Here is a 23425-nt window from a genome sequence, read left to right as displayed (position 1 = left end):
CGGCGGTGTTGCTAAGCAACTGCGCGGTTTGCCAAACAGTCCGCAGGTTGGCGGCAGCCGGACTCCGTGTGCGAGTCGCATTTCCAAATCTGAGAGCCCCATGGGCACCTCATCAGAGATGCTGGTGCGGTTCGGAAGGCGCTGTGGACAGGCGAAGGAAAGCACGGGTGAGCTAAACTCGCCTATCCCGGCATGGGGGTTGTTTCTGGCCCGTATGGGTCAGAGATGAGGGTGCCAAGTGAGAGTGCTTAGTAGTCCAGGTGAAATGGACTCCACCAAGTCAAAAGCAGCTCCATGGGCATCGTTGGGTTTGTGTAAATTAGTCCCTCAGGTTAATTGGGAGGTAGGAAAAGTTTACATAAATAGGGGTGGAGAAAAGACAAGAAGTAGGCTGACCCGACTGACTAGCTGGTTCAGTTCTCAAGCTGCACAGTTGCAGCTCCAAGATTCCGGAGTTTGCTGAGTTTTCTTGCACTTAAGCGTTATTATTCATTGAGTGAATTGGAATATCTTTTGGAAATATCAATGACCTCATTAAAGGCTTGGCTCTGCTGTGAATCTACAGAGTACTCTTATGAAAGTCTCTGAAGGAAAGTGTCTCAATTTTCTTATCTCCAAAGTGAAGGTAAGGTCTCACCCTAGGGCAAATGCTTTGATAGAATGTAAAAAATAATGCTACTTAAGGTAATGTTATTCAGATGACCTGTTATAAAATTTCGTTTTTGGAATACAAGGAGCCTAGTGCGATATCTAAAGATCTCTTTATCAATCCCAACCATTCTAGTTTCTTAAGTCTGTAATTCTCAATTAATGTCATGGTGACAGCTAGAACCTTGGGAATTTGGACTATCTTCATGTCAATGCTTGAGCTTCTCTAGCAATAAAGCCCCTTGTGCCAGATGCAGAGTGAGAGCCAGATTTCTCCTCTAGTCAGCAGTGGTCTCCAACCTTTTTGGCATCAGAGACTGGTGCTCCTATGACAATCTAATGCCTGAAGTTCTGAAGTGGAGCTGAGGTGGTGATGCTAGCGCTGGGGAGCGGCTGCAAATACAGATGAAGCTTCGTTCGCTCACCTGCTGCTCACCTCCTGCTGTGTGACCTGATTCCTAACAGGCAAGGACCACTACCAGTCTTTGGCCTGGGGATTGGCCCCCTGCAGTCTAGTGGGTAGGACTAGTGAAGGACTTAGGAGGTAGCGAGAGAGGGTCATGCTATATAGGAGAGAGACAGTACCCATGTGGCATGTATTGAAAAAACACAATTACTCCAACATAGTCACTTTCCTACATATTCAGTACTGGACTAAAAGACTTACATTTACTTGATAGGTGTTTTGTGGTAATTGATCCAAAAGTTTTCCTCTGAGCCTTACTGCTAAATTGTAATCTTCATTTGGAAGAGGATGAAGTAGGAGAGGGGTTCAGATATGTAGACAGCTATCTGTAATCATTACATAAAGATTTAGTGGAATGATATCAGCCAGAGTAATGGAATAAAAGTTTCCAAAAATCCTCTCCTCTATTAAATCAAAAAGAACACTGGCAAAAATAGTCGAAATCAACTTTTTGAGAACTCAGGAAGTTAACCAAAGGCTTGCAACAATTGGGGAGTGTTTATCAAGAAAAAGCTGAATCTTGGTAACAATAGTGAGTTTTTTGCATTTTAATTTGCTCTAGTCCCCTACTTTTCTCTCAGCTTTATGGTAATCTGGAAAACCACTGAAATCACAGTGAAATCCAGTGCCTCAGCAACTTGTGGAGGGGGCAGAACATGGTTAGATCCCTTCTAAAGCCTATTTCCCAGGTAACTGTTATTATTTGACGTGTCTGGTCGTTCCCTGGAAAAGCCTACTCTCAAGGCTTGTCTTTATTTGATCTGACTTAGAGCTCACCAGGTATGTTTGTTAAAACAATCAATGGCATTTTTTAACATCACAGCTGCCTATGTTAGTGATAACAGTTGGGTACAAACAACAAGATGATCAAGAAACTTAAATACCTGGGAAATGTGATGCCCACAGAGCACTTTGGAAAGCTCCCTATATATTCCTGAGAGTCTAGAAGGTCAGATGCTTGGATAGGGCTAAGCATATGCTCAGGAAAGACCTGAGAATACCTGAAGCTTTCACCTCTGGATGACTTTGAGGCTCTGTATAAGAAAGAAGTAAAGGCTAACAGTTATAAACTGTCTGCCTGAGCTTTAAAGTCATGCTCCAACACTCACAGAGAGTTCCTTGGCAAAGGCTAAGAGACTTACTTAAGACATTTAAGGAAACTGTCCAATCATTAGCTGACAACTAAGCTGACAAAGCTGAGATTCCAGTAGCCACATACAACAAAGAATACAGACTTTACAGATTTAGTTCAGAAAAATCTACTAAACAAACAGCAGTTGCAACAACAACAACAACTTCTGGGTGTGGGAAGAATCTGACTTCTACAGTTGCCACATATTATTTAAAATGTACAGTTTTCAACAAAAACGACAAGGCATGCAAAGAAATAAGAAAGTATGGCCCATACGCAGGAAAAAAAAGTTTTAATAGAATCTGTTCCTGAGGAAGTAGATATTAAATTTACTAAACAACTTACTTATGTAAATTTGCAGCTATTGTAAATACGTTCAAAAAACTAAAAAAATTGTCAAAGGAACTACAGGAAAATATTAACAATGTTGTCTCACCAAATAGAGCATATCAATAAAGAGGTAGAAATTATAAAAAAGGAACTAAAAAGATATTTTGGAGTTGAAAAGCCCAATAATTGAATTGAAAAATTTACTAAAGGGGTTCAGTAACAGATTTGAGCTCACAGAAGAATCAGGGAATTGAAGATACATCAATTGAAATTATCTAGTCTGGGGAAAAGAAAGAAAAAATAAAAATGAGCAGATCCTCAGAGAAATATAAGACAGTAGCAAATATACAAACATTACATATATATTTCGAGTCTTAGAAGGAGAGGAGGAAAGAAAACAGTAGAAGAAAATATTTGAATATTGGCCAAAAACTTCCCAAATTTGATGAAAAAACATTAACCTACACATTCAGGAAGCTCACTGATTCTCAATGGTCAACCCAAATTCACAACTAGACATATCATAATCAAACTGTCAAAAGCCAAAGACAGAGGAAATCTTGAAAACAGCATGAGTGAAACAAGTCATGTACAAGTGAGCCTCACTAAGATTAACAGCAGGTTGATATGTTCATCTTTTAAAATTCATGGAGCTATTAAGATATTTCCAGGTAAACAAAAACTGAGCAAATTCACTGCTAGCAGATTTGCCTTGCAAGAAATACTAAAAGGAGTTCTTCACAATGCAGTGAAAGGACACTAGACAGTAACTCAAATACACATTAAGAAATAAAGACTACCATTAAAGGTAAGTACATAAGTAAATATAAAAGACAGTATAGATGTATCTTCTGTTTCTAACTCTCTTTCTTCTGATATTTCAACTATAAGAAATACAAATCTGTATTTATGAGCTTACAGTGTATGCTTTTTTTCCACAAAAAGACAAATGTTGCCTAGAATGTGGAGAAATTGGAACCCTCACACATTGTTGGTAGGAATGTAAATGGTACAGACACTTTGGAAAACAATTTGGCACTTCTTCAAAATGGTGAAACATGGAGTTAAAATTCTACTCCTAGGTATATACTTAAGATAATTGAAAATATATCCACATAAAACCTTATAAATGAATGTTTATAGCGGCATTTTTTCATAATAGCCAAATGGTGGAAATACCCAAATGCTAACAAAATGTGATACATGTATACAATGGAATATTATTCAGCTATAAAAAGCAATCACGTACTGATATATGCTATAACATGATTGAACTTTGAAAACATTGTGTAAATGAAAGAAACCAGACATAAAAGGCCATATGTTGTATGATTCCATTTGTATGAAATGTCTGGAATAGGCAAATCCATAGAGATAGAAAATAAATTAGTGGTCGTCAGGGGCTGTCGGAGGGGAGAATGGGGCAATGACTGTTAATGGAGACAGAGTTCCTTTCTGGAGTTATGAAAATGTTCAGGAATTAGTGGTGATGGTTGCACAGCCTTGTGAATAGACAACCACTGAATGTTATCCTTTACGATGGTGAGTTTTAAGATGTGTGAAGTATATCTCAATTTAAAAAAGAGATTTTATAAACCATGAAAAATTTGTTGATGATGACAGGCTCATGGACTGATTTTAGATACCCTTAGGTCACTTACAACTGCTTTTATCCCCTCTCTACTGCTTGAGAGTCTGCTTATTCATATTCTTTCTTTTTCTTTTTTTCTGTCCATCTGTCTTTCATGTCCCTTCTATCACCTGTGACCTGTTTAACTTCTCTAACAGCCACTACTAGTATTGAATGAGAGCCATTGTGAGGAAGGACTCTTGAAATAAGATTACCCTCTGAGAACTGAACTCTGCATCAATCTAGTAGATTAAAGCATGGATATGTGAAATCATCCATAGCTCTGATATCAGTCAGGGCTCTCTTGATCTTCAAAGAGATGAGAGAACTTGTCTCAGCTTCAGTGGCCTTAGAGTAAAAACCCTTTCCCAAACTTTCTGTGGGTTTTCTTATTTCTTTATGTTTGCCCATTTCTGCTGTTTTTGTGGTTGTTTTCTTTGTTCTCTTCCTGTGTCAGAGTCCATGTAAAGATCTTGAATAAAACATCTCACGAATGCAGTTACTCTGCTGAAGAGTTGGATATCACAGAGGAGGGATCACATTGTGCGCTCCACAGCTTCTGACATCCTGCTCTCTTTCCACTGCTTCCAAAGCCTGCACACCACTGTACGCGGTGTAGGAAGCAGTTGCTGCTGATAAAGGCTATGTGGTCCACCCAGCCCCTTTAGTATTTTTGTGAATTAAGTTTTCTCAATTTTACTTGCCATCTTGAAGAACTGGAACAACTCTTGGGTCAGAGAATATACTAATATGCCTAACAATATGTTAATCAAAATGCAGATGGTTTACCTTAGTGGCCTTTGTTCAGTTAACCTCTGATTATAAGTAACACAAAGTTGAGCCAGTTTAGATAAAACAAAGGAAATATGTTACAAGGCTATATATATATATATTTACATATATGTGCATGTATATATTTATATATATAACTTTGGTTATAAATGACTTATTTAACTCACTGTAGTTAAAACAGAAGGGGAATATTTTGGCTCACATACTTGGGAATTTAGATATCACTTGATCCAGGACACTGTTTTACTTCTCAGCTTTCCTTGGCTTTATTCTGTATGTGGAGACTTGGTATGTAGTAGGCAAGATGGTGTGGGTGGTTCTAAACTCACACTTTAGTTTATCAACCAACTTCTCACTCCCATCATCTTTAATTCAAACCCTAAGAAGATTCTAATTGATCCTGGCAGCTTTTCTCTCAGTAAATTATTTTCTTTCTGGAGCCATATGATTTCTTGCTTCTGATTTTCTCTTTACTTTTTTTTCATTCTTCTTATAAAATAGTAGAAATAATAATAGCTAATATTTATTGGGAACATATTGTATACTAAGCACTATTTTAAATTATTTACATATATTCATTTAATTCTTATGCCAACCATATAAAGTAGGTACTATTAATATCTCCACTTTGCAATTATGGAATTAGAGGGTTTAGTAATTTTATCTAGATTCTCATAGTTTGTATGTAGTCTGTTTAGAAAAAGTCCAGGTGATTTGTCTCCATAATACATACTCTTACCGACTGTGCTTTACTACCTTTATTATGCCTATGGCCACCCAACATTATTCAAATGAATTTCCTGTTTTGGTGAATTTCCTTCCTATGAGTCCTACCTCCTTAAACAGAAGACAGAATTTATTTTTTCTGCCTCCCTTGTACCTAGGGCACAGGCATGGGACCAATCAGTTGTACACAGGCTAGATTTATATTCTGAAGAGAGTGATATGAAGAAGCAAACAGCATGTCAAATCCATTTTCTGGGGAGAGTGGCAGCAAAGATGTACCAATTTCAGATGTAACACTGGTAAAGGTTCAGATATATGGTATCCAGTGGAGTGAGTTTTAAGTGGGCAAGTTGAGGTGTCTGCTCAATGCCACTTGCCATGAGCCTTCACTGGAATCTCATGATGTGGTTTCTGTGATGTTCTGCATGTGTATCTTCCAAGGATAACTCTCTGGCTACCTAATATCTTTTAATAGATTTCTTTTATGCTTAAACTAGCTAGAGTGAGTGTGGTTGTTTATAATTAAGAATCTCAATTGATTAAAAGGTAGGAACATTTCTCAGACAGGAGCTGTTATGAGCTCCATTTTGTCATTTAGGATGCTTTTGAATTCATATAACAGAATACCCAACTCAATCATGTTTAAAAATAAGGAAATTTATTTGCTCATATAACAGGAACTCCAGGCTTCAGATCTGGTGGATCTGAAGATCCTCACTGTCCCAGGTGCTTCCTTTGTTTCCTCTTTGCAGTTCACAGTAACAGCTTCATCAAAAAGCTGCTTCCTCCTGTGATCATAGGATGGCTGCCTATCAGACCTTCATGCTTACTTGTTTAGATCTAGCTTGAGAGTTACTCTCAGATGTCTCTCCTAGAAGAACAAAGAAGAACTTTTCCAAAAGTCTCACATAAACCTCTTCTCCTATTTGTTTGCTTATTACAGAAATAATTATTGGCAAGGGAGATGCAAGTATTCTTAAACTAATGAGGCCCAACCTGGGAACCGTAGTCAGTTCTCCAAATTACATTGCCGCTGCTCAGGAAGGGGTTGAATTGAATCAGTCACAATGTCTGTAACTCCCAAAGATGAACATCCCCAAGGTTATCCATTTATAAATTGCTACTTGGTTAACTTTGAAAAATGCTTTTATAACAATCTATTGGGGTAGGTAGTATTGATCTCAACTTTAAAGATGTTGATACCAAGGCTCCCAGAAGTTTATTGACTTGCCCAAGTTTACGCAGTAAGGAAATGACCAAGCAAGGACTCAAATCTATGTCTTCTGATTTCAAGGCGTTGTATACTTTCCTCTTAATCCCAGCTGTTCTTAAGACAACAAGAATAAAATTATTATTTGAAACAATTTCCAGATATCATGCCAATACAGAAATATCTGAGAAAAAATATCACTTGGCTCCTCTTGAAAGTCTTTAATATTCATTTTTTAAACTTTATTAGAAATAAAGAACTCTGAAGATCAAGTTCTCTATCCACTTCTGCCTAGCAAAGAAGATCTCCGGCAGGTTGCCATAATTCCACACAATGAATGGGAAAGGATTCGAGATAGCCTTGATAGTTTGACAAGAAAAGCAGCATGCCTTCGTGCAGAAAGGAAGGCCAAGAAAGAAATGCATATCCGATCCCAAGAAGTGGTAAAACATTGGACTAATACATATGCGGTAAGTATTAACCACCAAGGAGTACATATGCATAGAAGACTTACTCTTCTTTTTTAGTACTCATAAATATTTCTATATGTAAAATATAAAAATGCATTGAAATGCATTTTCGACAGTTTTATTTAGGTATAAGTGACATACAATAAACCGGGAATATTTGAAGTGTACAAGTTGATAAGTTTTGACATACTCATATACCCCTGATTGTAATTAAGATAATGAACACATTCATCATCCCAAAAAAGTTTCCTCATACCCTATTTTACTTTCACTCTTCTCTGCCTCTCCTATCTTGCCTCTAGGCAACCACTGATCTGCTTTCTATTATAAATTTCACTCTGCACAATTATTTTGAAATTTTTTCATGTTGCATATGTCAGTTATTGATTTTGTCATTATTGCTGAGTGATATTTTCTCCCAGTCTGTGGCTTGGCTTTTTATTCCATTACAGTATCTTTCAAAGAACAGCTTTAAATTTCATCAGTTTTTTTTGTATGGATCATTCTTTTAGTGACTTATCTAACTTATCTAAGAAGTCTTTGCCTAACCCAAGATCACAAGGATTTTCTCCTATGTCTAAGCTGAAAATTTTAGGTCTCATATATAGGTCTCTGGTTGATTTTTCGTTAATTTTTTGTATGAAATAAGGTATGAATTGAAGTTTTTTTTTTGCACGTGACTTTCCAACTGTTTCAGTACAATTTGTTGAAAACTATACTTTCTCCCATTTAATTGGCTTTGTACATTGGTTGAAAATTCAGTTGTCCATATATATGCAGGGGGAACTTCTGGACTATACATTCTGTTCCATCGATCTGTTCATCTATTTTTATTCCAATAACACACTGCCTTAAGAACTGTAGATTTAATAATAAGTCGAAATCAGGTAATATTAGCTTTCTGACTTTGTTCTTTTTCAAATTTGTTTTGGCTATTTTATGTCCTTTGCACTTATATATGAATTTTAGAATCAGCTTGTGAATTTCTACAAAAAACCAGCTGGAATTTTTATTGAGATTGTGTTGAATTTCTAGATCAATGTGGAGAGAATTTACATCTTTACAGTATTGAGTCTTCTGACCCGTGAACATAGTATCTCTCTCTATTTATTTAGGTCTTATTAAATTTCAGCAATATTTTATAGTTTTCAATGCATAGGTCTTATTCATCTTTTGTCATAATGTATCCCTAAGTAATTCATATTTTAATGCTATTGTAAATGACATTTTAAAGTTTCAATTTGTTATTCATTGTTAGCTATAGAAATGCAATTAATTTTTTCTATATGGACTTTGTATCCTGCAATATTATTCTTATTAATTCTAGTAACATTTTTGTAGATTCCATCAGATTTTCTACATAGACAATCATGATATCAGAAATTATAATTTTACTTTTCTTTCCAATCTGAATGCCTTTTAGTTCTTTTTCTTGTCTTACTGCACTAATTAGAACTTTCAATGCAATATTGAATAGATGTACTAAGAGTGAAAATTATCACCTTTTCCTTGGTTTTAGGGTTAAAGTATTCAATTTTTCACTTTTAAGTGTTATGGTAGGTACTGTAGATGCCCTTAATTGATTTTAACAAATTGCCTTCTGTCTCTGAATTGCTGTGTATCTTTTTTTTAAACAATTGTTGTTAGATTTTATAAAGTCCTTTGTGTGTGTGTGTGTGTGTGTGTGTGTGTGTATTGAGGTAATTAAAAGGTTTTTATTTTTCATTTTGTTGTATGGTGAGTTACATGATTGATTTTTAAATGTTGAACCAAGCCTGCATTCCTGGGATAACCTTCTCTTGGTCATGATATATTAACCTTTTGATGGATTCAGTTTGCTGAAATGTTATTTTTGTGTCTATGTTAATGAGGGATATTGGTTTGTAGTTTTCTTGAACTGTTTTTGTCTGGTTTTGGTATCAGGGTTATGCTGTTTATTGTTATGAAGGATTGCTCAGAAAGACAGGACATGAAACTACGAGGAACCAAGGCAGCTTTTTTTTATGGAGCTTGGATTTGTCTGCCTCTTTCTCTCTCGAACTACATAGTGTCTTTGCTGTGCTTCTCTTTGTGCTGCTGCTAGATTCTCTATCTAAGAGGTATAATAACCCACAGTTTGGTTCCATGTACCTGAGTGTGAAGCTACTTCAAAGTGGGGAGCTTTTCTCTGACTCCTTTTATTATCTCACCTGGGGAAAACACTGAGAAAAGATGATTCCCACCTCCCCTTTACACTTTCCTATATCATTTCAGGCACTGAGAGGCGGGTTGTTTTCCTATTTTCTTTTAGAATTATTAAAACTATGTGTAAGCATAATATCTGTCCAGATAGTTCTCATCCTTTTTTTTTTAAACATTTCATGTTTCCTTTTTTAAAAAAATATTGCATGTTGTAATATACATTATTTATTTTGAGAAAGGTACATAGAATACTTGTGGTACCTTGCTTTAGGAACAGTGTTCGTTATTTATTCTCTTTTTTCTAGAAGAGGGAAGAATTATATCATGACTGATAGCATATATGTAATACATGACATTCTGAAAAAGGCAAAACTATGGGGAAAGAAAAACAGATCAGTGATTGTAGGGGCTGCAGATATGGGGAGTGATTGACTATAATGGGCTGAGGGAAATTTTTGGGAGAATGGAACAGTTCTATAAGTAACTGTATGCATTTGTAAAACTATACATCAAAAGGGTATATGCAAATTATATTCTAAAAAATAAAGTCTGATCCCTAAAGGGATAGAGAAGTACAATATATCCCCTATTTTTTTTTTTTTACACAGAAATAGCACACTATACATAATACTTTATACCTCCATGGGTATTAAAGAAGATGAAATGTAGTAAATGTAGTGGAAATATAGTAATAAAAACTACAATATAGGTACAGAGATTGACAAAATAATAGAAGAGAGAGCCTAGAAACAATGCATGTTATATATGAGAATTTGATATAGTACAGAAATGTCATTGCAAATCAGAAGGGAACAGATAGGAATTCAATAACTGATACTGAGGTAATTGGTATATGAAAAAGATAAAATTATGTCTCTATAGTACGGAATATACAAAAATTAATTTCAGCTGGATTAAAGACAAATGTGAAAAGCAAAACAGTAAAACTTTAAAAATAAATCAGAATATATTCAAGATTTCAGATTTTCTTAAGACGTAGAAAGTATGACCCCAAAATGAGAACAAAGACTTCATCTGACATGAGACATTCTGTAGATTCCTCAGAGTATAGAAGAGCATGCAAAATAATGTTACTGTTGATTTTTAAAAGGAACAAAAATAGTAATAGGTATTATGTAAATATATAAAGGAACTTTGGAAGTAAACACAAGAAACTAATAATAGTGGTTATCTTAGAGATTGCAGATAGAAGTTAAGATTGGAGGGTGTTTCATTATATACCTTTATAATATTTTGGGGTTTTGAACCATGTAAACATGTTACCTACCTAAAAAAGTCAATTAAAAAATTAACTCATAAGTATAATCTCATGTTTTACTTAATAATATATGCAAATACAATAAAGACTCATAATGAAAGCTCAAATGATCAGATTATAATGTTAAATTATGTAAAATTAATTGAAAAATGAAAACAGAAGACTGCTTTTGTCTTTTTTACAGGGGATGAAAGAACAGAAACTTGAAGCCAAAAAGAAGCGTGATGAAGAAATAGAGGCAGAAAGGCAAATTCTTGACGTGGAAGAAGCAATACACAAACAAGGAGAAAGAAAAAAGGCCATCGAATATGCAAAGCAATATCAATTTTACCAGACAGAAAGAGTGAAAAACTTTCATGTACTACTTGGTTTTCTTATATTTTTATATATATTTAACATATTTACACAATTAGACTTTATTTTCTTAAAATACACAATTTGTTTTGTAGTCCGGACTACTACTTACTAGAGTCATGAAAGAACGTGATGCACAAATTGAATCCCAGAAGAGCAAAATAAAATCAGATAAAAAATGGGAGGAACAAATGAAACTTAGCATTGAAAAAGCTTTTAAAGAAGAACAGGAAAAAGCAGAAAAACGACGCAGAGATAGAGTGGCTCTCGCCAATGATCATTTAAAACAGTATGTACACATAAATTACCTTTTTTGTACCTTCCTCTTTTTCTATAATGGATATAGCTTTTTTTTCTGATTGTAAAAGTAATACATACTAAAATACCTAGTAAGTAGAAAAAATACAAAGAAAGAGGTTAAAAATCACTGTTCACATCACTATTACTCCCTTACCCAGAGATTGGTTACTATTGTCACAATAGTGTTGCATAAGAAACAACCACACAATCTAGTGGCATTCAGCAATAAACATTTATTTCTTGTGTGTCTGTGGGTTGGTTAGGCTTGGCTGGGCAGATTTTCTTCAAACTGCAGAACTGGCTGTGTTTGCTTATTGTTATGGGGAGGGCTCTGATCTGCTCCATGCATTATTCATTCTGAAGTCCAGGATGAAGAGACATCTGGGAGAACTTTTCTTATGATATTGACAGATGCAAGAGAGTGAGCCCAAGCTTGTAAGATCATGGCTAAACTCAAAGTCAAAGGTCAGGGAAATCACTTGGCTTACCCCGAGTCTAAAGCAAGTCACACCTAACAACTGTGCAATAGAGAAATAGACTCCCATAGAAATGGGGAATGAGAGAGTCTTTTTGAACAGTAATCTAATCCACCACAGTAATCCATTATTGTTTTAGTATGTAGCCATACAGACTTTTTTTTGATGGTGGTAGTAGAAGGGGTCGGATTCATTGGGGTATAATTTACATTAAAGAAAATTAACCTTTTAAAAAGAATAGAGCTGTATTACCATTTCCGAATCAGGATATGAAACACTTTCATCACCCCCCAAATTTCCCTCATGCCCCTTTGCACTAAGTTCTGTCTCCTACCCTCAGCCTCTAAAGCTGCTTTCTCTGTATAGACGAATCAACTAGGACTCTCCTGTACTAAATTGCCTTAATAATAGCATAGGGGACTAACTGGCTCCTTTAACTGTGTAGTCCTTCATGGCACAGCGGAAGGGAATTTTCCGCTCCCTGAAGTTAAGCGAAGAGACAACAAGAAAAAAAAATTTTGATTGGGCACATATGAAAGAAATGTTTATTCCTCAGTCTTTTTGTCCATTTAAGTGAGTTGTTGATCTGCCTTGTACCCACCTGTTTGGGAAGGAAAATAACTAGAGACAGTAGCAGATAGAGAGTAGCAGTGGAGCAGCCCATGTAATTGTTGATTGGCTGACAAGGATGCATGGGCAAGTAGACATCTCAGGCTTCAGCTGTCTTGCCAGGATGAGGAGGTTTGGCCGCTAGATGAGAGCACTCAGAATCTGCAATAAACTACTGATGGCAGAAGCTCCTGGTGTTGATGGTGGTGGGTCTTAGTGGGTGGATTGAAGAGGTAGAGCTGGAGCTAAATCTCTCAGATCAGAACTCTGCAGTGAGGAGACTGCTTTGGATTATCTGAAGAACTCATGTATAAGTCCTGTGAGAGAACCAGCATTTGATGGCTTACCACTCAGAAGGCATCAATAGCTCGTTAATATTGTCTAAAGGAAGAATGGCAATCAAAGTGGCCAGTTGGATAAAGAAACTTTTGTTCCTCAGCTTCCATCAAACGCCATCTCCTGAGGGGTTAGACCCATAGCTTAGGTAGCATCGTCTAGTGCTGAAATTGAGAAGCACTAAGAAGCACTAGGGCTTAGGGACTTTGCATTTCATCATACATTCATTTAGTTACCTGGTTCTTCCTAAAGGAAAGGAACATTTGAATTTAGTGTAGGACTTAATTTTAGTGAGGAATGAATCAAATTTCAAAGAAAGGAAAATATTTGTAATTCTGGGCTAACCAAGATTGGGTTTAGTTTTAATCACTGCTCTTCATATATTTGTTTTTGTCCCCTGCCAAATCTACAATTTCTCTCTTATAGCTTCAGATCATTCTAGGTTAGAATATAAGTTATTTCTTTAAAATATAACCTATTTTTCTGCTTTGCTCTCAATTATAATTATGGTTTTGCTTTAGAATAAAGGAACGTGAAGAAGAAGAAGAAAGAAGGAAAAAACATAAAGAAAAGGATGCTGAGGAAATAAAGCAACAACATTTATTATATGAAATAGAAATGAGAAAAAAGTTAGATAAGAAAAAAGAAGAGATAAATGAAAGCAGGAGACTGTTTTTTGTAAGTTGAAAATACAGCATTTCTTCAAAATATGTACAAAGTCCAATGCCTAACATTTAATATATTTTTTAATAAGCAATAGCGAAGTAGAAAGCAAGTTGCTGTTAAGTTGAGTTTCTGAGTATACTTTGGTGGAGCAATATTTGCTATGGTTTTATATGGATGTTCATGTATATGAACAATAAAGGGAGAAGAGAATTAACTTTTTTTCAAAGGAATTAATTTTCTTATCCTTAAATTGAAAGTTGTTGTGGGGAATGAATGGGGCGATATATGTTCAGTATTTGCTGCACTATTATGTGCTCAGTAAATGGTAATTATTTTATGGCTGTTGCAATTTATTTTATTTTGTAATTTTTACATTTTTTTAAATTAGTTTTTATTCTTAAGTAATACATGCACTGAGTTAAAACGTCAAATAATACCAAAAGTCTTCACCCCTTCTGCTTCTTTGCTTCACCCCTTCTGCTTCTTGGAGGCAACCACTTCTGAGTTATTTTAGCTGTTTCTTCTGGTATAAAATTATATTCTAAATAACCTATATATTTAAAAAATATATATAAAGTTCTAAAGATATGTATCTTGATTCGTCAGTTCTAGACCTTTTCTCTCTTTGTCATGGTTGTTGTTGAGGATTTAGCTCAACTGAAACAGCTTCTCTTTTTTTGGTTTGCTATTCTTGGAACATAGATGGTTTCGGTCCTTAAGGTTGCCTTGTGGCCCTGAATGACTGCTGTAGCTCCCACCCTCACGTCTACATTGAAAGAAGCAAGAAGGAAGAAAGGATGAAGAACAAAAAGAGAGTGCTCTATCTGTTCTCCTTTTAAGGAACTTTTCCAGAAGTCCCACTTGACAATTTCCATTAAATCTCATTGGTCATAATGTAGTCACACCTAGCTGAAAAGAAAGCTTGTAAATACAACCTTTTAGCTGAGCATGATGAACAAAATCTGGGTCTTGCTACTGATGCAGAAGAAAGAATCTTGGGTAGACAATAATTGTTCCTGCCATTTTTGTTTTTTGAGAGTTATCTTCAACTTTGTCTTCAAGCATTCTTTGAATTTTTAATTTTATCAAAGTTTTAATTTCTAAGAGTTTACTTGTAATCTTATTGTTCCTTTTATACAAAATCTTATTCTTGGTTCGTGGATGCAATATTTTTATCTCTCCAAGTCACTTTGGAATGGGACAGACCATGTTTTGAATCCTGACTCTGCCACCTACTAGTTAAATGAGTCTGGTAGGGAGAATAAGGAATAGGTAGATAGTGGATGGTGTAAGAACACTTTATTCTTTTAAATATTCTTAATGTGTGTGCCACGTGACCATATTAACTACTCAAACATTAAATGAAAATTGTATCTATTCATTGTATTTTTTCTGATTATAGAATTATTTTTAATTGCATAATTTTAAAGAAATTAGATACTTGCAAAGAAATACAGGAAAACATTAAGAAGATGTAAAACTCATCTATAATTTCATACCCCAGAGATAACTACTGTTAACATTTGATACATTTCTTCTAGTTATATATACATTATAAAGTTATACTTATATATATTTGCAAAACTAAAATATGCTATGTGTTTTATATTCTGCTCCCCGTCCTACTTACCAATTATATTATTTGTATCCTTCTCATGTCACTGTGAATATAGCTTATTTAACTATTTCTCCATTATTGAAAATTTAGAGGTTGTTTTTCAACTTGTCACCATTATAAATAACTGAGATGAAGTACATGGTACATAAAAGCTAATGCACATTTCTGATGATATCTTTGGGATAGATTTCCAAGAGAGAAATAACTGGGTCAGAAGCTGTGCCCATTTGACAGATTCTTATTAGATATTCATCTGTTGAAAGAAATTTTTCTTTGTGATAGGATAATACACAATTTTTTTTCTCCAAGGAACATATGAATGATAAAAATATCATCAAAGCCGTAGAACAGCAGCACCAAGAGGAGGAAGATGAAAAGATTAGGAAATTTATCAAAGCAAAAAAGCGTCTTACACAAATGGCGGAAGAAAAAGAAGCTGGAGCACTCAGGTAAGCTTTTAAAATGATTTATGTTAACAAAGTACTACCTGAAATTATTAATAAATTATTAATAATTAATTAGAAGTTGTGATATGAGAGTTGCCTTTAGGAATAAAGGTCTCATTATTTTACATATGACTAGGGCTTTTAGTGACATAATTTCAGTTTGGGGCATGTGAGTTGGGTTCCCTTGGAATATTGAGGACATCTGTTTAGTAAATGGTTGGAAATACTGGAAATCTGTGCTCTAGGAGAGGGGTATGAGTTGGAGATGGCTTTGTGAGCCATTGATATGTAAGTGATAGTTGCAGCTGTGGATACAGGTGACCTAAGCTAGGGTGAATAGGTAAGAAATGAAGGTGGCATGGTCCCTAGAGAAGCCCATATTTAAGGGTCAAATGGAGAAGGGAGATAATGTGAAGACCAAAGAATAATTTCTAGAGACTGGAGGAAAACTGGAGAAACAGCAGAGGAGGAGAGTTTCAGTAAGAAGAGAGCACTCATCAGTGTTAGATCAAGAGAGGGATTAAATGAGATGTTTAAATAAAGTGTTTATCAGATTTGGAGGTCATTGCTTACTTTAGTGAGCAGTTTGGGATGACATGAGAGAGGAAAGTAAGAAGCCAGTTGCAGTACCTTGTGTTTCTGTCTATTATCATGCTTTTCCCTAGTGCAAAATCCTCTGATGGCTTTATATCACAGTTAGAGTCTCTACTACAGCCCATAAGGCTTTACCCCCATCCTAATTCCCAGCCACCCCAGCCTTATCTCTCAGACCTCATCTCTTACTATTCTCTGTTTCTTTTGCTCTTCATCCTTCACCCTGTCCTTCCCTTAACTCTTTCAGATCATTACTCAGTGTGTTCTCATTGAGGCCTTCCCTGACTACCTTAAGATTACAACCCCACTCCCCACATTGCTTATTTTAAGATTACAAACCCAGTCACTACATTGCTTATTTAACTGCTTTTTTCCCTCATTGCATAAAATAACACTATTTTAATTATTTGTTTTGTTTACTGTTCCCCTACCCCGCTATAATAAAAGCTCCATGAGTGCAGAGATTTTTAATGTTTTTATTGTTATGTCCCCAGCACCTGGAATAGTGCCTGGCACATATTAGGCAATTAATAAAAGTGTTTAAAATGTTTTTGAAAGCCTAGATAAAATGTCACCTTTTCTATGAAGCTTTCTTTTTTTTTAATTTGCTCATATCATTTTCCAGCTTTCTCATGGCATTTATCATTTGTTGCATTTATAGTTATTTGCATGAATGTCTTTTCTCCACTTTAGATTGTAATTTCTTTGAGGCATGCACTGTGTCCTTTCTTATTATTCCTCCCATGTTGCTTTGCAAATTTACTCAATAATTTACTGAGTTTGTCACATCAAAATTTAAAAGTATTTTTTGCCCAATCTCCTAAATAAAAATGTCCCATTCCTTTAAAAAAATACAGTAATCTCCTCTTACCCAGTTTCATGGATTGTGAGAGGATAGATTTATTCAGAATTTTGATAACTTTTACTAGATATTTTGCAATTTTATTTAAAGAAAAGCCTCTGATTTATTTTTAACCTAAGCCGATATTAAACAGGGTAATATAATAAAGTATCTTAAAATATTTTTCATTATAGAGAATTTAAACACTATTTCCTGTGCACACCCACATATAAGAGACCATATTATATGTGTTACTCCTTTTGGATTTTTAGAATAGCATTCTCACATGATAGTATTCAATCTGATAACTGAGATGGCCACTAAGTGACTAACAGGTGGATGGGGTATATAGCGTGGATATGCTGGATAAAGGGATGATTTGTATCCTGGGCGGGATGGAGTGAGATTTCATTACACTACTCAGAGTGGTGTGCAATTTAAAAATTATGAATTGTTTATTTCTGGAATTTTTTATTTAATACTTTTGGACCATGGTTGGCCATGGGTAACTGAAACCATGGAGAGCAAAACCACAGATAAGGGGGGACTACTGCATACTTTATTCTAAAAATGAAGTATTAAAAAATAATTTGCACTTAAAACAATCAATATATATAAGGAGCAATGGGATTCCTTTTAGTTTTATAAAAGACTATATAAAACATCTTACTCAGATTATATTGGCTCCATAGCACAACTATTCACGATTTGACAAGTGACAGTTATTTTGTTATAGGATAATGGAGGAACACAGAGAAAGAATAAATAAATTCCTGGGCGAACTAATAAAAGAGAAACTTGACAATGAAGATTTGATTATTGCTAGAGATATTGCAGAAGCTGAGGCTGAATGGGAAAAAAGAGAAAAAGAGAAATATGAAAAAAACAAAGCAGAATTAAAAGCAATTGCAGAATATAGAGACATTGTGGTAAGCAATTCAATTATGACAAATAAAAATAAACAAATTTAAGCCCTTTTCACTGTGGTTTCCACAATCCCTCTGCCTCTCTGATAAAAAAATAGCAGATTTGAAAAACAATGTATAAATTTTCTTGTATTCTTGAAATCAGACCACAAGATGACATGACAATCAATTACGAATAATGTATTTATAGATGCCAGGTAATCATCTCTTGTTTCAGAACCATCTGAAATGCAAAAATTCTTAATCGTTTAATATACTTTTCATTTGAATGTTTTTAAGGCAAATCAAATAAAAATCACTCTACTGCATTTCTATATTTCTTAGTCCTTCAGAATTTATTTCCTATATGACTATCTTAGCACTTAAATTTTTAGAATAGGTTATACATATTGTAGCAATAAATTTTTTATCTACAAATATTTCTCTACTTTAGGAAGATATTCCTTTTATGTCCCTATATTTTTGTTTTAAACTAATATCATTCTGTTCTCATTGTGTGTTTCCTGATATTCGAGAAATAGAATAAAACCAAAGTAAACTGGGCACATGGGAATCAGCTCAGGTGCCTACAATTTTCTGCTCTTGCATTGCTCCTCGCTGACTTTCTGCTTGGAGCTTTCTGATTCCATGCCTTGTTTAGAGAGCACTGGTTGCTAAAAATGGTTTTAATGTTTTCCTTTGTCTTTTCACATCAAGATGAAAAATAAAGAGGAAGAAGAAAGACAAAGAAAAATAGAGGCTAAAGAACAATTGCTGGCTATCAGGAAAGCAGATCAGATTTTCTGGGAGCATGAAAAGGAGAAAAAACGCAAAGCTGACAAGGAACGTCGAGAAATTCAAGATGCCCATATTCAACAAATGGTAGTTATTCCTAAATGTTTATACTTATTTTAGGAATAAATATGTAATATAGAGTTCATGCCAGTTTTCTGTTTCCCAAGCAGCTTTCTTTGTCAAGTAAGATCAGATAGTCATTATGGTTATGACACAATAAGATATATAAGAAATGTGGAGTTAGTTTGTTTTTATCTGTATTGAAGTTCCCATACTAGGCTTATGTCTTTTGTACAAGTACTTACCTTTCTTTGGTGTCTATTGTGCTTTAGTAAATATTGAAGAAAATATGAATGCCATAATGCTTATTTTCTTCATTTTATTTTCCCCTCTCTTTATTACTATAACCCAGAGATTATGTTGATTGGGATCTTGTAGTTTCATATTTGAGCTGAGTAGGGGTACCAGAGATTTTAGAACATGTATTGAGGATCTGGCATTCAATCATTTGTGAAAAACTGTTTTCCAAAATGGCTGTACCATTTCCCATCCCTACCAGCAATGTATATGAAAACAAGTTGCTCCATATCCTAACACTTGGTATTGTCGTCCTTTGATTTTAACTCTTATAGTATAGTGATATCTCGTGCTATTTTGCATTTCCCTAATGACTAAAGATATTGAACATCTATCCATGTTCTTTTTAGCCATTTGTGTGCCTTCTTTTGTGAAGTGTCTATTCAGATCTTTTGCTAATTATTTAAATGGGTGGTTTGGTAGCTTATTGAGTTTTATTTTTATTTTATTATTTTATTATTTTTTAATGCAGTAAAATATAGATAACATAAAGTTTGCCATTTTACCTATTTTTAAGTGTATAGTTCAAGGGCATAAGTACATTCACATTGATATGCAACTATCACTACTATCCATATCCGTAACTTTTTCTTCATCATACAATGAAACTCTGTGCCCATTAAACAGCAACTCTCCATCCTCCCTTCCTCCCAGCCTCTGGTAACCACTGTTCTACTTTCTGTCTCTATGAATTTGATTATTCCAGATATCTAATATTAGTAGAATCATACAACATTTGTGCTTTTCGTCTCTTATCTCACTTAGTATAATGTGTTCAAGGGTCATCCATGTTGCAGCATGTGTGAGAATTCATTCCTTCCTAAGGCTGAATAATATTGCATTGTATGTATATACCACATTTTGTTTATTCATACATTCATCAGTGGACATGTGGGTTGTTTCCATCTTTTGGCTTTGGCAAATAATGCTTCTGTGCACCTTGGTATACAAATATCTGTTAGAGTTTCTGCTTTCAATTCTTTTGTTAATATCCCCAGAAATGGAATTCCTGGGATATATGATAATTCTGTGTTTAATTTTTTTTTAAGAACCACCATGCTGTTTTCTACAGCAGCCATACCTTTTTACATTCCCACCAGCATTGTTCAAGGATTCCATTTTCTCCAGATTCTCCACAAATTGTTTCCTGGGTTTGTTGTTGTTGGTTTTCTTGTTGTTTATAATAGCCATCTTAATGGTATTCCAAAGAACAGCAAATTCACAATTTCCTCCAGACTTTTAATTTTTGCTAGGCTCCCTGGGGTCTCTTATGTAAATGTGTAGTTTGATATCAGCTAGTCAGGGAAGTCTGTAGTTTATTATCTCAGCCCTTCAAAACTGTCTCACTTCAGAATCTCCCCCTTAAATTTCTAGCTGCTTTGCTACCCAGCCCAAATTGAGTCTGCCATTGTTGTCCAGTAAATCTGTAAGTTTTCATCACCTGAGCTGGAGGGATAGCAATGCTCTCCAGACAAGTATGCCATAAACTTGCAGTTCCTACCCAATTTAGCAGCAGTTTTTCATGTGAAAACACTTCTCAAGTATTTGCCTGTACATGGTCACTTTCTAATGTTCTGAAATGTTTGATTTTAATAATTATTAATAATAAAACTTGCTACCTGTAGAGGGGAACTTGCCAGCCTCCTCATGCAGCCTTTCTAAGTAGGATCTGCCATATTATACTGAAGCAAATCCCAGAGATCATATCATTTTATTGATGTATGTTTCACTATGTATCTCTAAAACTCAGGGACTCTTTAGAAGTTAACGTAATAACCATTCCATTATCACATCTAAAACAATTAATGTCCAGAGTTTAAATTTCCTCTAAATTGTCTTATGAATACTTTTTAAACTGTTGAATCAGGATCATATAAGGGCCATATATTCTATTTGGTTGATGTCTCTCGAATCTCTTTCAATCTATAACTCTTCCTCCACCCCCATCCTTTATTTAAGAAATTAATTTCATATCCCAACCTCTTTTTGTCTTAAGTTCTCCCTTCTTGTCTTATGTGTCTTACAGTTTATTTTTTGAAGAAACTGGGTTTCTTGTCTTTTAGAATTATTAGTCTAGATTTTGCTGGTTGGATGGATCCCTGTGGTGTGGTAATATGTTCCCTGTATTTCATGTAAAATCTAGTTTAGGTCAGATTCAGATTCAGTTTTTGGGTAAAATTTCTCATAGGTGGTATTGTGTACTTCCTTTAGAAGGCACACAATGACTGTTGTCTCACTTTCTGTGATACGAACAAACAGCCTTTGGTGATCATTGCCTAAATCTCTTAATTCATGAGGTGGGAAAATGTTGATATTCTCATTCCTCCTGATTCATTTGCTGATGTCTTCAAGAAACTTCATGATCAGCAGTTTGGTTTCCTTGAGGTACAATTTTTAAAGGAAAGGCAGGTAAATACTTATTTCTTTTATTTTCCAGTTTTCAAAATAACTAGCTCTCTAGCATCCTTTGAAAAGGTACTTGTTACTTTACCCCCTTTGGTTATAAATTTTAGGACTTTAACCAATATTTTAAAAGTTTCTTTATGAATCTATTATTTCTTAGTCCATATCAAATTTGAGGCACCAATCATATGAATTATGTAATCTTTTCCTTCCATTATCATTTTCTTTCTGTACCTCAAATGTTTCTCCCAATTCCCTCAATATCTTTCTACAAGCTGCCACAAAATCAACATATCACAATTGCTTCTTAAGCCCCACATTATAGTATTTTACCTTTGATGAAATAATTTTTAGCCTTTTTTGACTTTTTTAAAGCTTACTGAATGTCATTTTCTATTTTTTCAAACTCCTGGTATTCTGTCACCAATCCAACAAATAGCATATAAGCCTTAATTTTGAATTCCATCACTCAGTAATAAAAATTTGGTATTCCGTATTCAGATGGTTGCTCTATTTCCTCATAAATTTCAATTTATGGTAGATATCAGGTTTAGGGTACTATTTTATGCTGAAGTATTGGTAACTGATTTTGAAAAATATTTTCATGAATATTAAATATATTCATAAGTAGACAAAATCACTCAATTGTTGACAAACTCAGCATTTCTTAAAATGCTGCTGAGGACAAAATGAAAAGTTGTCAACCAAAACTTCATTGTCAACCAAAACTTCATAGAAATCTTTAAAAGACTTTAAAATCACCTCATATAATATAAAAAGTCAAAAGAACAATGTTTTTATAAGTATGAACAGTTAAAAAATTTTATGAAATGTTGATAGATTGCTTATTTGTTCCACCCAGCTCCTAATCAGCCTACACTGATAAATGTTATTTGTTCCAACTGCAAATTCTTGAGCAAGAGAGAATGTAATTAGTTTAACTTTTTCATTGCCAATCTAATCTTACGTGGCTGGGTCACATGATATATTCGGGACTTATGAGAGTGGTTTGAATGAGTTCCTTCAGAGTAGTGGATGGGTGGGGACAGCAATTGGTATGTCTTCTATACCTGCCAAAGTACACATTATAAATGGCAGAAACAGGGTTCTAACCTTGGTTATTTGGCTTTTAGCTAAATTTCGTTTTTAAATATTTTACTATATTGTTTGTTTGAAGATGTATCATCACATAAGACTATTAAGGTAAGTCTCATTGAGCTACGAGTTTTAAGCATGATGCTATTGTGAGAAGCTTGGGAGAATTTCTGAAAATTATAGTATGTAGTTATTAAGTCAACTTGTCAAACATCAGTGAGTTTAGAAAATTTTATCTACAATTTGAAATGCTATGTATATTTAGAAAATTGATCTTGTTTACCAATGTGAATTGTATTTTCTTTTTTTCCCCAATAGGCCAAAAATAAACTTAATGCAAAGCAGGCAAAACAAGCAGAATTAGAGTATTACAGACTTACTGAAGCTCTTGTGGCTGAAAAGGAAAAAGAATTTCAGGATTATGCCAGAGAAGTAATTGAGCTTGAGTCTGATTCAACAAATAAATATACTTATCCTCTTATAAAAGCTGTACAAGAAGGACCTGGAGGTGGCCGTGGACCAGTTTTTGTGGACAGAGGTGGATTAAGACCCAGCTATCAGACAACTGATAACACTGGAGTCCAGCTCCCTTTTTATAACTCTCAAGGATCAAACTATACTAATTTTCAAAAGACTAAAGGAAGGCTAGGTTTTACATGGTAGAAAAAGGTTTATTTTTAAGATTGAGAGACTAATATGAACTACAAATATAAGTGAATTATATGCTTATAATTTGTTAATAAAGCTGCTCTTCGTCTAAGTGCAA

At 34.6% G+C, this 23425-nt stretch overlaps 1 protein-coding gene across 4 annotated transcripts; it reads left to right on the top strand.

Moving 5' to 3' along the window:
• On the top strand, positions 1-23425 carry CFAP210 (cilia and flagella associated protein 210). Of its 4 annotated transcripts, XM_039855490.1 has the most exons (10): positions 330-1803; positions 7184-7404; positions 9328-9503; positions 11049-11222; positions 11314-11507; positions 13461-13617; positions 15533-15672; positions 17841-18033; positions 18727-18891; positions 22978-23425. In XM_039855490.1, exons 4-10 carry the CDS (start codon positions 11052-11054, stop codon positions 23320-23322), a joined length of 1365 nt encoding a protein of 454 aa, XP_039711424.1. In that variant the 5' UTR covers positions 330-1803; positions 7184-7404; positions 9328-9503; positions 11049-11051; the 3' UTR covers positions 23323-23425. The 4 variants fall into 4 exon arrangements, with proteins under 4 accessions (XP_039711421.1, XP_039711423.1, XP_039711424.1 ...); XM_039855487.1 differs by lacking the exons at positions 330-1803; positions 9328-9503 and adding an exon at positions 1-167; XM_039855489.1 differs by lacking the exons at positions 330-1803; positions 9328-9503 and adding an exon at positions 15-167 and having other exon boundaries at positions 7230-7404.

Source organism: Pteropus medius, unplaced genomic scaffold, assembly GCF_902729225.1.
Source record: "Pteropus medius unplaced genomic scaffold, Ma_sr-lr_union100, whole genome shotgun sequence".
NCBI classification, from domain to species: Eukaryota; Metazoa; Chordata; class Mammalia; order Chiroptera; family Pteropodidae; genus Pteropus; species Pteropus medius.
Note: the sequence above shows the minus strand (reverse complement) of the source record. Positions and strands in the feature narration are given on the sequence as shown.